We start from the raw sequence: 16,067 nt of genomic DNA on the forward strand, positions 1-16,067 counted from the left end.
GTTGCCACTGATAAGGGGTAATAATATTCCACTTCTTGCTCCTGAAAGATAGGAGTTAGATGATATTTAGTTTTAGCTGTATGTAAAGCGGCAATAAGTTGACCAACTGGCAACAACTGTGCATCAACACAACCTAACGCTGCATTCACTAGATCAGCTATGAGCCTGTTAGTGTCTATGAAAGCTTGTACAGGGGTTTCAGCTGCATGCATATACAGTATTCTGTAAAGCAGAGTAGCCATTCCAGTGATAGATTCTGACCGTGTGAATCCATGGACAGCTTGTGTTAGTTGATTAGTTTTGTCAACATTAGCATTCATGTGAGAGATCAGAGTTTGTACTGCCTTGTAGGACTGTTCAATGGCCCTATTTTGTTTCTTAACCACTTCTGAAACTGCATTCATTCTGTTCCCTAATTTAGCTCTATCTTCGGCGGTTGCCATACCAAACAGGGTAAAGATCTTGCAGGGTTTGCATAGCTGTTTCAATGTGGACAGCTATTGACCTCAGGTGCACTGGCATGCGCATTAGATCGTGGAGTCTGTACTTGACAACTACAACGTTTTGTACTACAAGTACTTTGCTTTGTGGGGCAACTAAAGTTCCGGGTTTGATGATGTCTGCTCGGGATGCGGCTGTTGTCACCGCGCTCCAGACCAACAGGAGTAGTGATATCCAAGTCATGTCTGAAAGAGGTGAGGATAATTAACGAGTTTTGTTCACTGATCGTAGTTTTTGATGATGTGTATTGTCTATCGTTATATTTTGTTGAGCATTTGTTGTAGTAGAAGTAGGATGTATTTGATTTACATTAGGAGTCCCTACTAAGTCTCTGCTGACTTTTTCATTCTATCTACATGCACTATAGCTGTGACATTTGTCATTGGTAGAACTACTTGGAATTTGTTTCCATGTTCTTTAGCTCTAATCACGTACGGACCTGTGAATTTAGGCGAGAGTTTTGATGTGCGTTTTGGCACTTTTATCATTACTGTGTCCTATTTCTAGCTTTCTTATGTTGCTTGCAGATCATTTCAGCACATGAGGCTGCTAAATGTTTTCATACCTTTCCATGGTTGCTTGTGAAAACATTGAATTGCTTTTTGGCATAGTCATCCATGTTGTTCACGGGTTGTGGGGTTCCTGCTAGTTGATCATATGGCAAGCGTTTATCGGTACCGTAAATTATGTAGTATGGCGATTTGCCTGTAAAGCTATTTATAGATCATTGATGGACGCTGCACTTTGTGGAAGCCAATTCTCCCACGAACTGTGCATTGGATTCACCACATGTTGAAGAATGGCAAGAATTTTTCAATTTGTATGCTCGACCAACCCATTTGAAGATGGATGGTAGGCGATTGTGAAGGTTTGTGTAATGTCATATTGTTGACATATTGCAGTTAAGAGTTGATTATTAAATTCTGCCTCGTTATCTGAGAGTATCACTCTAGGTGTAGAAAAAGGACAGATAAGATGAGCTGCCGAGTCTAGTGTTCCTGAGTCTGGTGTTCCTTGATATAACCTGTTGTTCATGAGTCTAGTGTTCCTGAGTCTGGTGTTCCTTGATATAGCCTGTTGTTCATGAGTCTAGTGTTCCTGAGTCTGGTGTTCCTTGATATAGCCTGTTGTTCATGAGTCTAGTGTTCATTGGTGCTTTAGTTAGTAAGAAAATGAGCTCGTTAAGTCAAGTTTAGTCACTTTTTTTTGGCATCCAGAACCTAACCCTATTTTCCCCATTGATTACATGTAATTATGTATCGTGATTTAGTATATAATGAACATCGTTGGACCCTATCTCGCAATATGTCCCGACCCTACTGTACTGTACAAATCAGTGATGCAGTACTGACCCCATAAATGTATTTACAATCTCTACAATCACAAGCTTTCTGACAGTTGTACCACATTGTCACTAATGTTGCCTCTAAAATGTGTCAAAGCAGTCAAGTCAAGTGCCATACACTTACTGCAAAGTTCCAGCTGTGCATATCATCTTAAGCAGTGCACTTTGTTATTTTGCCGTGTTTTTAAATTGCTCTACTTTTTGCATATACCCGTACGGTATGTGGTAACATTAAAATTAATTTATTATACAATACTGTACATAGCTTTAGTTTCCATTGGTGGCACACATTCACACATTACCTTGATGTTCGTGTACAGAACAAAAATTTATTCCGCTCTATGATGTAAAAAAAAATTAAGGTGCATAATTTGTGAAGTAAAACTTTTGTCTTAGCTTGAATGTTGCCTTTATGCCTGAAATTGCTTCAATGTATTTAATTTAATTTTTCCAGGGTAAGCTGCTGGACAAGGCAGATTCATTAATTGGAAAACTCCAAATTGGGGATATCTTATATTTTGACTGCCACATTTATGATAAGGTAAGTGACTTTAATACTGAATTAGTTTTAGTTTTTTTTTTACTATTTAAACAGGTGATTCTTACAGTTGTCACATTGTAAGATTCTCTGCCATCGATTCCTCAATGGATGTTCTTTACAAAGCTTATCTTGGAGGGCTGAAAATTTGCATAAATATTTTTTCTACATACTGTATCATTTTAACTCTTTTGAACTTTGAAAACTTATTAGAGTGGTTCACTATAAAGGTCGTGATAAGCCAGAAGAATTACCCATCAAGTGCCACATTTATATATAGATTGTGTCCTACAGGCCTGTAGATCCCTGATTAATAAATTTTATAGTTACATATAATAAATTTTGCTGTCCCATGATTCAAACTACTAATGAAAAAATACAAAGTAAATTTTTGGGGGCCATTTTGCAATTTTTTCCTAAGTAATACAGTACAGTATAATCTTCATTTACACGGTCAATTGAACCCGTGGAGGTCCGCGTAAAATGAGAAACGCGTAAACGAAATAACAGAACATATGGGATTAATTTAGCCAGAAAAAACACAGATACAGAGTGAATAATAAAAACATTATTAATATGGCTGAGCCAGTTGAGAACCTGAGTTGGAAAAATGCACTAAGTATAGTACAGCGGTCCTTCGGTTAATGAACACAATTCGTTCCAGAAGGTCGTTCGTTAACCGAAAATTTCGTTAACCGAAACCATTGTTTCAATGGGATTTTGGATAATTGGTTCCAGCTCACCAAAAATTACATACAAACTAAAAATAAAAGCAGTAAAGTACACTTACTTTGAGGTGTGCATGTAGAAGGCATCCTGGTTGATGATGATGATGATGGGAATTAGAATGGGGGTGGAGGAGAAGGGAGAAGAGAAGGCATTGGGGTGGAAGAGAAGTCACCCCATGGCACCATTTCATCCATAAAATTTTAGTTCACTTGGTGTAATTCAAGATTATTTTCTTTAAATCAACACTGCACTGCATTATATATTGTCAATATGTAAAATAAACTTCAGAATGACCAATAATTGTACTGTAAAAACGTAAAAATAGTTTATGTTCAAGAGAGTCTCAAGCAAGAAGCTTCCTCCACTGAGCAAGGAGACACACTGACGCCATTTTGGGTGAGTCAAGTGGCTGTTTGGCGTGCTAAAAACTAGTTCCCTGTACTTCAATTATGTTAAATAATTGTTAAAATGACTAAAAACTTTAATATACGACTTGGAAAATTATTTAATAGTACAACCTTCTTGATATTTACTCAAATGGTAACGAATTTAAGCCCTAAAACCGATTACTGTATTGGCGGACTAATACTACAGCTGGTGAGCAGGCAAAAGCAGGCGAAAACATGTGGGAAACATTCGTAAGGAATTCGTTAACCGAAATTTTTTCGTTAACCGAAGTGAAGAATCTTATGGAAGGTAATTCGTTAACCGAAATTTCATTAACCGAGGCGTTCGTTAACCGAGGGATCACTGTATGTATGTATTACCTAACTATAAACAATGAGACTATACATAAGATTAAAAATGTATCTAAATATTATTTAATAGTTTTATAGAAAGAGATATTAACTTCAGACCTCACAAAATACAAACTCCATTGTTTACTTTACAATTCCAATTTTTAATAACAGAATATATATTTTATGTATTTTTATGTATTTCAAAACTACAAGGAATCAAGTGATAACTGCCAGTGGTATGCAGCTTCTGCCTCTATAGAACCGCCTGATGATCAACAGTTGAAACCACTCGTCCCACGGGTCAGTAACCAGAATGGCCACATATCAGAATTGGATCCTGGAAAAGGAGTAATTCTCTTTGAGTTTTTTGACGAGGTTTGTTTCATGAATTTTTTTTTATTTGTTGAGTAATAGGTATAGTATATGTTCTGTATATGTATATTTCATCATTACCATTTTACAGCCATTTTCCACACTCTGGATTATCCGTGATTACCCGGTAACAGCTCTCCGTGTTGCTTGTTCTCTTACAGCTTCTCTCATCAAGTTCTTATCTTTGGGGTAATTTCTAACAAACTCCCCGTGTTACTCTTGGCTTACTCCTAACTCTCCTCCCCTCCATATTCAGATTTGTGTATCTCTTGACACAGTTGGTCTCCTCCATTCTCTCCACATGCTTCAACCATATCATCCCACTTCAATGTAAAAAAGACTTTGTTGATGGTCTCAATACTCAACCACCCTTGTAGCTCTGAATAGGGTTTTCAATCTTTATATGTCACATCCTCTTCAATCCTTTGAGGACAGTGATGGCAAGTTATGGGGAATATAGAAAAAAAATATAAAGTATAATCTTATCACAAACTTCTGATTTACAGCATGGTCCAGAGGTTGTTGGGGGCGGGGGGGGGGGGATTAATAAACAAAGAATCACTCCAATCCCATGGGTGGACATGGGGCTTGTGGAAACTACTCCACCAACACCAGCAGAATCTTCATCCTCATCACTCAAATTCCCCTAAGATTCACTAGAATTGCCAGTCAGATCTTGAGGAAAGTCACCATCTTCACTTATAGCACCTTCATTATGCATGGGAGGGTCATCCTTTTCTCCAGAATCAAATATAAATAGTGTCAATTTCCTGATGTCCAAAACTGGATGCAGTGAATCTTGTCTCTGCCATGGTCCAGCCGCTACTAATGGGCAAGAGACCTACAGCATACGCAAAGCATGTAAAATTTAAATTGGGCCTGTGAGAAATATATCACAATACCTGTAGTTGTGGGTTATGTCTGGTTTGATGCTACCCTCCATCTCACAGCTGTTGCAGGATATGTCTGCAAAGGGCTAAATGTCCATGTTTCACTGCTGTACAACTTTGCATTTCTCATGCCCACAGCTTCTTTTCATTTAAAGAAAAGGTCCTCTTGCTCTTAGTAAAGGCAACAGCCTCCTAAACTTCTTTTAACCACCTTTAACACTCGCCATCATCACCAACACTCACCATCATCACCATCACTCAACGTCAGCACCAATATTCACCACCACCACCTCCACCAACTCTCATCACCACCATCAATACTCACCACCACCTTCCACTGCCACCAATATTATCCAACACCAACACTCACCATTAACACTCACCAACAACACTCACCACTGCCAACAGTCATCCCTATGCCCCCACCACAAGAGTGACTTTGTTTATTCTGCTAACCTGCAGGCCACCACTATGTTGCTCCAATTTAAATGCATTTTCATCCTGTAAACACCAGTTGATGGTGGTGAATGTTAGTGGTGATGATGACTGTTGGTGGTAGTGAGTGGCGGTGGTGAGTGTTAGTGGCGGTGGTAAGTGTTGGTGGTGAGTGTTGGTAGTGAGTTGATGGTGGTGGTGAGTGTTGGTAGTGAGTTGATGGTGGTGGTGAGTGTTGGTAGTGAGTTGATGGTGGTGGTGAGTGTTGGTGCTGATGATGAATGTTGGTTGTTAGTGGTAATGGTGAGTGTTGGTGTATTGGCAAAACAAACACATAAAATTATTAGAGGGAAAGGAACTGTTTATGTAATACAGTATAGAACTACTTTTTGTACAATATCTGTTACTGTATTTTTTTTACATATTATATATATGATGTTTAATGTTTATTAAAGCAGTTTTGGAATAGTTTATGAGTAGTTCTTGGCTTCTGGAACTAAACTAATTATTTCCATTTGAATGAATTAACTATAATTCCAAGTTTGAGAATTCATGTTGTCGTCTTGTACCTGACCCACACATTTTTGAGACTCCACTGTACTGTATATTGTAAAATAAAGATTTACACTACAGGTATATCTAGACCACATCACATAACTTACAGAGGATCATCATACTGTATATGAAAGTAAACAAATGTTTTTATGATGTTTTGTTGTGTTCATTTATCTAAATGATCTTGATCCAATTTACCACCTGGCTGAGTGAAGGGCATCTACAGTATTGTTTAGAGACATAATATTTATTCAAGAACTCCTGCTTGAGATAATAGAATTTTTTGTTGTGTGGGATCATGAGTTTTAATTTGTCTGACAGCTGTGGTGTAATTTGGACATTTGGGTGTCAGTGTTAAAAATTGTTAAGTAATTCAATGTTGCCAACAAATTTGGAAAAGGGGAAAGGCAAATTAGAGGGGTCGAGTGTAATTTTAACCAGAATAAAGGTGTTTGGCTCAGGCTTTTATGAAGATATAATACTCATGTATAATTTAGATCAGAAACTTAATATAACTCAGTCTTAATGTGAATTGGAAGGTTTGTAGGTTATCCACATATGATATTCTCATTTATAAATACAGTAGCTCCAGTCACATAAGCCAGGGCTCCTAGGAGCCACATGATACCAACTTGTAGTCTTGTTGATGCAGCCCATTAGTCACCTAGTCTATGCTTGATTGTAATGTGATTTCAGGATTAATTCTCCCATTTGTTTGATTTATTATTGATTCTTATTCCATTACAGTTATCTTTTAATCAACAGGAACAGAGAGTTTTCTTTTTGCGGTCCAAATTTTATCTCTTTGGAAAACGTCCGGCAAACAAGCGCAGCCTGAAGGAGTTCCTAAGTGAAAGTGACCCACTGCAGTTTGATGCTGAGATGTGTGAACCTAATAGTGACAACTACAACTGCACTTGGTTTGCCACTGTTGTCTGGAAAGGCAAGAAACCTCAGAGTATGTAATAATTTTATTTGTAATTACAGGGGGTATTTTGATTTGTCATATACTTAATGAATGAAGTTGCTGTATAGTGACATTAAATGTGATCACTCGCTTTCAGAGAGTACCAGAGCGTGTGTCAGAGATTGGCTGCGTGCAGGGTTTAAGTGAGAGCACTGTTCGTACCCTGTGTGGTATATGATGGTTCCCCTAACCTGTACCATTTACATGTATTCTTATGGGAAAATTATGTTTAATTTCTGCGTTTTTTAATTAAGCGATGGTTTTCAAGAACGTAACCCCTGCGTAAAATGAGAGGTGGGTGTACATACTTGTGTAATTGTATATTAACATCTCTCTTTCCATCTCATGCCTAGCCAATTTATCACGTATTTTTACATTTTATGATTACATTGCTACATATTATAACTAAGTAAGGGACCACCCTTTTAATGTATAATAACACTACTCAAAAGTTGGTGGAGAAGAAAGTCACAAATTCTGTATATTCAGTGGAATAAGTCCAGACTTATTGAAATGTTATCCACACCTCGACAATGCTGGAGTGAATGTTAAACAAGCCATCGCTGATGCTGACACACTCATTGTATCTACTGATCTAGAAAAAGCAAATGGTGGACGGACAGTCGTTTTGGTCGACAATGACACAGGCATTCTTGTGATGTTGGTGGCACGGGCAGATTCAGATACACCTGTATTCATGGTCCAACCAGGTACAGGTAGTAGGCAGGACAAAGTGTTTAATATTCAAGCAGTCCAGCAGACTTTTGGAGAAGGAAAGAACAGTCAAAAGTTCATGCATGCAGTCACAGAGTGTGGTACAATCTCTGCACCATTTGAAAAAGGGAAGAAAGCAGCATACAAATGTTTGATATCAGATGCAAATTTAGCCTCAACCACAGCAGTATTCACAAATGTAAATGCCACCAAAGCTGATGTATGTTGTGCAGGAGAGAAGTTTCTCCTTGCCCTATATGGTGGTGATCGATTCTCAAGTCTGGACGAGTATAGGTATTATGCTTATAATAATGCCATCTGTAGCAAAGGAGTTGGTTCTTCATTTGATCTAGCTACATTTCCACCTACAAGTAGTGCAGCAGAGCAGCATTCTTACCGGACCTACGCAGGTACAGCAGTAGTTGGGAAATGAACTTCAATCCACAGAATGTGGGTAAGATTGACCCACGGCTCTTTAGCTCTTGTGCCAACTGAGCTACCACCTGCACCAGAGAAGCTCCTGAAGATGATGAGTTGCAACTGCAAGAAAGGCTGCAATCGACGATGCACATGCCGGCAAACACAGCTTTCTTGTTCTCCCATGTGCAAGCACTGTATGGGACTGGACTGTACCAATGCATCACCAGTAGATATAGAGGAGACTGATGAGGAAAATATCTAAGGGGATTTTGCAGATACCATGGATATATTCATGGTGTGCTTTCCTTGTTCTCATGAATTAACATGTTATATGGCTTACAGAGTTATTTTTGGTTATCACTTATTTTTCACTAGCTACAGAACTACATGTACAGTGGTCCCTCGGTTGTTCCAGCTCACCGAAAATTGCCTAAATTCAACAAAAAGGGCAGAAAAGTACACTTACTTTGAGGTGTGTATGTAGAAGGCTCCTGGATGATGATGATGATGATGATGATGATGGGAATTAGAATGGGGGTGGAGGAGAAGAGAAGGCATTGGGGTGGAAGAGAAGTCACCCCATGGTGCCATTTCACCCATAAAATTTTAGTTCTCTTGGTGTAATTCAAGATTATTTTCTTTAAATCAACACTGCACTGCATTATATATTGTCTGTGTTCGTCTTGATACCTCCAAAATGTTCTATGCTACTGAAGGTATATATAAACACTTGTTATCTTAAAAGTAGGTTCTATTCTCTTACGGGAGATATATATACAAGGGGACCAAGAAGCTCACTTCCACACCACAAGGACTGACTGTCTTCACTCTCTCTCTATGTATTGCTGCGCGCTGGCATGTACAGATGCCAGCATTCACAAGCTGAATACATAAAGTATAAATATGATAATTTATATTCATAACATGGTGCACAATAAATGGAGATATTACATAGAATTAATACATGTTCTGCAATACTTTACTATACATAATTAATACAATAATATAAGGGTACACAGCTGAAGGTACTACTTCGTGTCCATATCATACTTTGTCAATATGTAAAATATGTTTCAAAATGACCAATAATTTGCTTGGAAACACAGAAAAAAGCATTTAGTTGAAGAGAGTCTCAAGCAAGATGTTACCTCCACTGAAAACAGTGGTGTGTTAACAGGCTGTAGGGCACGCCAGAAACTAGTTTCTTTACCTTCAATTATGTTCAATAATTGTTAAAATGACTAAAAAAGTTAATATTAAACTTTTAAAATTATTGAATGGTATAAACTTCTTGATATTTACTAAAATAGTAAGGAATTTAAGCCCTAAAACCGATTACTGTATTGGCGAACTAATACTACAGCTGGTGGACCGCCAAATGCAAGCGAAAACATGTTGAAGTCGGCTCGTTAATCGAGGGATTACTCGTTAACCGAAGTTAAGAATCTTATGGAAGGCAAATCGTTAACCGAAATCTCGTTAACCGAGGCACTCGTTAACCGAGGGACCACTGTACCTGAATCTACCGTAACTGCATTTTTAACCAATTTAACAGCAATATTACTAGTAACTGCCCTAGTAACGTTTGTTTGTAAGAAACTGTAGTTAACACTGAAAGATATTTTGATGTTTTGAAGTGTTGGTATGACTAGTGTAAATGCCGACCATTGGCCGAGTTCAGTAACAGTTACCCATATGGAAAAATGCTACAGTTTGGTAAAACGTGTTTGTTAGTGCTGGAAATTAAATGACTGAGGCCTACCAGTAAGGTAAAATGAAAATCTGATGCTAGTGGGGGAGCATACTTAAAGGTTGACATTTTATACGTTTTGTATAAGGCGACCCCTAATTTTGAACAGAAAAATTGGAGCTTTAAAATTTGACTTATAGGCTGCAACGTATGGTACATCATCATCATCATCTTTAAAGTTTTACTGCCATTTTCCATGCTTGTGTGGGCTAGCTGTGATTACCTGATGACAGCTTTCCATGCTTCACAATGTCTTGCAGTCTCTCTTGTCAGGTTTTAAAATCTAATGTAATTTCTTACAACCTCTCTGTTTGTTATTTTTGGCCTACCCCTGGTTCTCCTCCCCTCCACATTTAGGCTCATGCACTTCTTGATCCAATTGGTTTCATCCATTCTCTCCACATGCTCAAACCATCTCATCTTGCCTCTTCACAGAACTTTGCCAGTACCAGTCGACCCTCGTTAAAACGGACCCCTTTAATCTGGATATCGGATAAATCGGACGAAATCTGAATTAAGCGAGGGACTGTCCGTGTCAAATTTCTGGTTCTGGGATTGTCCGATAGATGGTTCGCGTGCGCCAGACCGCCAGTCATTGTTGACTTTTAGTGCCATATTCGAGTATCAGTGTTGTGTTGCCCTGCAATTTTCGTTGATATTTCAGTGATTAGGCATCTTTCAGCCTTGTATTTTACATCATGTCTTCAAGAGGGAGTAATATGCCAAAGAGGAAGTATGTGATCCTTTCTATGAAACAGAAACTGGAACTTATAAGGAAGTTAGAGGCTGGTGCTTCGGTGGCTAGAGTTTGTGACGAGTATGGTGTTAAAAAGCAAACAGTTTCGGACATACGCAAGGCTAAGGACAAACTCACTGCATTTTCTTTGAAATATAATGTATTTTTGTTACTGTTTATCATGTTCAGCATACAGTGTATATACGGTACTGTATTTCCAATACCATATACGTAGGCCTATGCAATATTAACCCCTAAATCGGTTAATTCGGACAATCGGCTAAAACGGACACCCTTCCTCCCCCTATTAGTCCGTTTTAACGAGGGTCGACTGTACTCTCAATACCCAGCCATCCTCTTAGCTCTGAGCAGGGTCTCCAGATTTTCAGTGTCATATTAAACATCCACCACACCATTCTCATTTCAGCTCACTCAAGTCTACTTATGTCACCCTCTTTAACTGCCCGTTTCACTGCCATACAGCATCACACTTCTCACTCCAGCTGCATACATTCTTCCTTTCATGCAGAAGGAAGGTCCTCTTATTGTTAATAAAGGCAGCAGTTCCCTTAACTTTCTCCAGGCACTTCTGACTCTTGCAACTGAGCAGCCTTCAATACCCCCACCAGCACTGATCATGTCATCCAGGTAACAGATCTCATTGGCACAGTCCAGGGATATATCCCCAATGTTAAGTTCCTCCACTCTTTCTGTGGGCTCATAGTTACCGATTCATACAGAACACTTAAAAATCAACAACATCCTGCGGTCTGCCATCTACTCCACTGCACCTCTTATGTACCCACCTTACACATTTGTTGCATGTGACTGAGTTGCTGCCAAAATCTCTTTTACAGACAGAAGATGGCCATTTTTAACTTTCTACCACAGGTCTCTCACCCATACCACTAATAAATCCTGTAGTTGTGTACTACAGGCAACACCATGATACAGAATTCCGGGTTACAGAAATTTGCCTTTACGGAATTTCAAAATTATGAGCCAAAAAATTGTGGTCAAAACACTTGCCCTGATGGAATTATGGTAAATAAAAAAAAAAAAAAATTACGATTTATAAAAAAAAAATCACTGATATTCTAATTTTTTTGTGTGGATTCTTGTTGTTAGCTAAAAGATGGTTGAAGGCCGTTCACCTCCCCAGCAGCCACCACAACAATGGCCCTGCTCAGTTTGAATTCTTTCACCAGTTTGTGTTCAGTTGTGCATCGATGTTACTGTGTACCCTTATTCAAGACGAGTGAAAAAGACTATCAAGTTCAAGTTAAAGCAGTGGTGATATAAGATTCAATAAAGGAATTACTTTGGATTATAAACATTATGTTTAAGAGGTATCCAGTAACTCTCGTGAATTAAATTTAAGTGTGTGCATTTATTGTCATGTTAGATCATGAATGAATCATTGTACAGGTATGTGTCTATTTTCATTCACAAGTGTCCTTGTGTTAGGTTTTTTAGCTGCAGAAAATTTCCATAGGAACGTATTTCAACGTATATAATGGGAGTCAGTGGGAAAAATAGTTTAGCGATAAAGAAAGATTTTCAGGAACGGAATCATTCCATAACCCTGGGAGTTGCCTGTTTTGATCATTAGTTATGTAAGTTTTTTGTTGTTCATTAACAGGTTTAATTTTTTCGTATATGATGCAACATTGGAGTTTTCTTGTCATTGGGGAACCGTACCCAATTTTTCCTTCACAGTGGTCCCTCGGTTAACGAGCACAATCCGTTCCAGCAGGTTGCTCTTTAACCGAAAATCTCGTTAACCGAAACCATTGTTTCAATGGATTTTTGGGTAATTGGTTCCAGCTCACCGAAAATTGCCTAAATTCAACAAAAAAGGTAGAAAAATGCACTTACTTTGAGGTGTGTATGTAGAAGGCTCCTGGATGATGATGATGATGTGAATTTGAAGTGGGAGGTGGAGGAGGAGAAGGGAGAAGAGAAGGAAGTGGAGGTGGAGGAGAAGCATTTTACTGCTTCTTGGAAGGTGAGTCACTTTCCATGAAAATGTCAGGAACATCTGGACTGACAGATTCTCCACCATGAACATCCTCTCTCCTTCTTGAAGTGGAAGGCTGAGGGATAGCATCTTGTTCCCTCTGCCTTTTACTGAAGAAAGTGTCAATTGTGGTCTGTGGGGCATCTCTCCTCCTCACCATTAACTTTTGTTTAAAGAAGGAGACCACTGAGTCCTCAACATGACACAAAGTTAAATCAGTTTTTTCCACATCTGGGTGCTTTGAAGCCAGTTCCCTGAACTTCTCCCAGTGGTAAATCACATCTTTCAACTGTTTAGCTGACATATGGTCATCACTTTCAATTTCCTCCTCACCACTGTCAGCCTCTACCTGTAACATCTCATCCAGTTGCTTCAAGTCATTAGGAGTAAGTTCCTCCTCATGAGACATCACAAGCTCTTCCACATCCTCCTCCTCCACTTCAAGGCCCAATGACTGACTAATGGACACAATCTCCTGGTCCAACTTTGTTTCTTCCTCAAATCCCTCAAAATCATGGACTACTGATGGCCACAGTGCTTTCCATGAAGAATTGAGGGATCTAGTGGAGACTTCTTGCCATGATGACACAATCAATTTTACAGCCTCCAGGATGTTGAATTGTGTCTTCCAGAACTGTTTCAGTGTTAGTTCAGGATCATTGGAAGTTGCCTGATGACACCTCCTAAACATTTTCTTCATGTACAACTTCTTGAAGTTGCTGATCACATTCTGGTCCATTGGCTGTATGATTGATGTAGTGTTTGGAGGCAAAAACAACACTTTCACAAAGTCAAATTGATACTCCAAATTGCTGGCAAGGTCAGGGTCATGACCAGGAGCATTATCCATGAGGAGAAGAACCTTTAAAGGGAGTTTATTGGTGGTTAGGTAGCTCTTGACAGAAGGGCAAAACACATCAACAACCCATTCATTAAAGAGCTGTCTTGTCACCCATGCCTTACGGTTGGACTTCCAATAAACTCCAAGCTTTGTTCTTACCACTTTCTGTTGCTTGAACACCCTGGGGTTTTCAGAGTGGTAGACAAGCATAGGCTTCAGTCGGAAATCCCCTGAAGCATTGGCACCAAGCAATAGAGTGAGACGGTCTTTCATGGGTTTATGCCCAGGTAAAGAAGCTTCATCTCTGGTGATGAATGTTCTTTTGGGCATCTTTTTCCAGAACAGCCCAGTTTCGTCCACATTGAACACTTGCTGTGGAAGATAATTTTCTTCTTCCATCAGTTCTTTAAATTCAACTAAAAACTTTGCTGCCCCTTCCTTATCAGCACTAGCAGCTTCACCATGCCTAACAACACTGAAAATGTCACTTCTTTTCTTAAATTTTTTGAATCAGCCTTTGCTGGCCCGAAAATCTTCAAATTCTGTGCCTGAAGAACCAGTTGATCTGTCTTTAAGTGTTCATAAATCTCCCTGGCTCTTTCACAAATAAATTCATTAGAAACTGAATCACCTTTCATCTGTTTCTCCCTAATCCAGATGAGAAGTAACCTCAGTTTCTGCAATTAGGGATCTACTTTTAAACACTCTTGGTGTCTCTCACTTTCACTTCTTTAAATTTGTCTTTCTGTGCAAAATTGTCGACACAGTTGATGTCGGCGTGCCATATTCTTTGCATACCGTATATCCGCGACCTTATAAGGGTTGCATAGGCGCCCCCCAAATTTCCATTTAAAAGTAGCTTTTGAGCTCTATTTGCTGTATAAGACCAGTACCCCAAATGTGACACTTACCCACTGCTCAGTAGTCCTTTACCAACCATCCTTGATTTTTTTTAAAATAAGGCCAATTCACTTCAAGTAATGTCATCAAATTATACCCGCTGGTGTGAGTGTAAACACTAGTGACGTCACTGAAGCGTGGTGGGAGTGTTCGCCGTCTCAGTGGTGTGACTATTTATACAACATGTGGTTCATCAAGCAACCACAGTATTCTAATTGTGGTGTTTTCATTAGGGATTTGAGTGAGTTACCAGTATGTACTTACTACATACATTTATTACACAAATATATATATATATATATATATATATATATATATATATATATATATATATATATATATATATATATATATATATATATATATATATATATATATTTTATATATATATATATATATATATATATATATATATATATATATATATATATATATATATATATATATATATATATATATATATATATATATATATATATATATATATATATATATATATATATATATATATATATATATATATATATATATATATATATATATATATATACTGAATATACTATGTACAAAAATGAATGTTCAATAATTGTGTTGTAGTGCATTAGAATTACTGGTCACTTCTGATGGGCTATAAATAGCCTTCTTTTATCTCCCCTACATCTCACCCTTTGAGCCAGACGGAAGGGTCTTGGTAAATAACATGTTTGCTTATTTTTCCATTTACTTTAAATAGATTTACGAATTATTTGTTTTATTTATTTATTTATAATATACTGTAATATATTAAACACACTGTAATTATTTTCTTTAATTTATAAACTGTTTTGCGACAAAGGAATGTTCTCCAGTAGTGTTTCATTAGGATTTGAGTGAAAAAATATATGCGTACTTACACAATTTGTTCCTCTTACTTTGACAACACAACATACAGCAGTATATTATTTCTCAGTTTTGATCTTTTTTTAATTTTTTGTATTTATTTATAGTTAGTTACTTAAAATAAGTTGAATTCACTTCAAGTAATGGCATCAAATATTACCAGCTGGTGTAGTGTAAACACTAGTAGCGTCACTTGAGCGTCTGTAATTAACGTCGATAGTTTCAGAATTAATGCACTCATTTACTGAATATTCTTTGGAAAAATAAAATTTAAATCAATTATTTATAGGAGATAAATATTATGGAGTAAATATCCGATGCGGTATGCATTACTGACCACCTCACGGCTCCTCACTGGCAAATGGGGGGGCGTGGGGAGGTGTGTGATGATAGCTGTGTTTATTAAGGTATAAATCTCTTTTTACGGTATTAGACAGGTTTATAATACATTTTTATTATTTTTAATATACGGTAATCTTAATTTGAATCAGCTTGCCAAAGCGTAAGTTTCAGTATAAAATAATTAGTGGTAAGACCTTGGAGTGAAACTACGATGTTTTTCATCACCACTCTTGACACACTAAACCACAATATTTAAGAGGTAAGAATTTTTAAACTTGGTGGTTTAGGCGACCCCTAACTGGGCAGATTTTTTTAATGTTCAAATTTCGTCTTATAGGCCGTGATATCACGGTGGCGCAATTTGTTCTAATACCTTCTTCATGTTTATAATTT

The 16,067-nt window shown here is 37.8% G+C and overlaps 1 protein-coding gene across 5 annotated transcripts in view; it reads left to right on the top strand.

Moving 5' to 3' along the window:
- The window catches only part of LOC121878228, a 37,261-nt gene that overhangs the window by 11,553 nt on the left and 9,641 nt on the right, over positions 1–16,067 (top strand). For 3 of the 5 annotated variants that reach the window (XM_042384318.1, XM_042384317.1, XM_042384315.1), the window contains exons 3-5: positions 2,301–2,387; positions 4,067–4,228; positions 6,853–7,063. In XM_042384318.1, coding sequence (XP_042240252.1) covers positions 2,301–2,387; positions 4,067–4,228; positions 6,853–7,063 — 460 coding nt within the window. Of the gene's footprint in view, positions 1–441; positions 696–2,300; positions 2,388–4,066; positions 4,229–6,852; positions 7,064–16,067 lie in introns of those variants that run through there. The other 2 variants (XM_042384320.1, XM_042384316.1) reach the window with 2 other exon arrangements.

The sequence above is a fragment of the Homarus americanus genome, unplaced genomic scaffold (genome assembly GCF_018991925.1).
Source record: "Homarus americanus isolate GMGI-L3 unplaced genomic scaffold, GMGI_Hamer_2.0 scaffold45562, whole genome shotgun sequence".
Lineage (NCBI taxonomy): Eukaryota > Metazoa > Arthropoda > Malacostraca > Decapoda > Nephropidae > Homarus > Homarus americanus.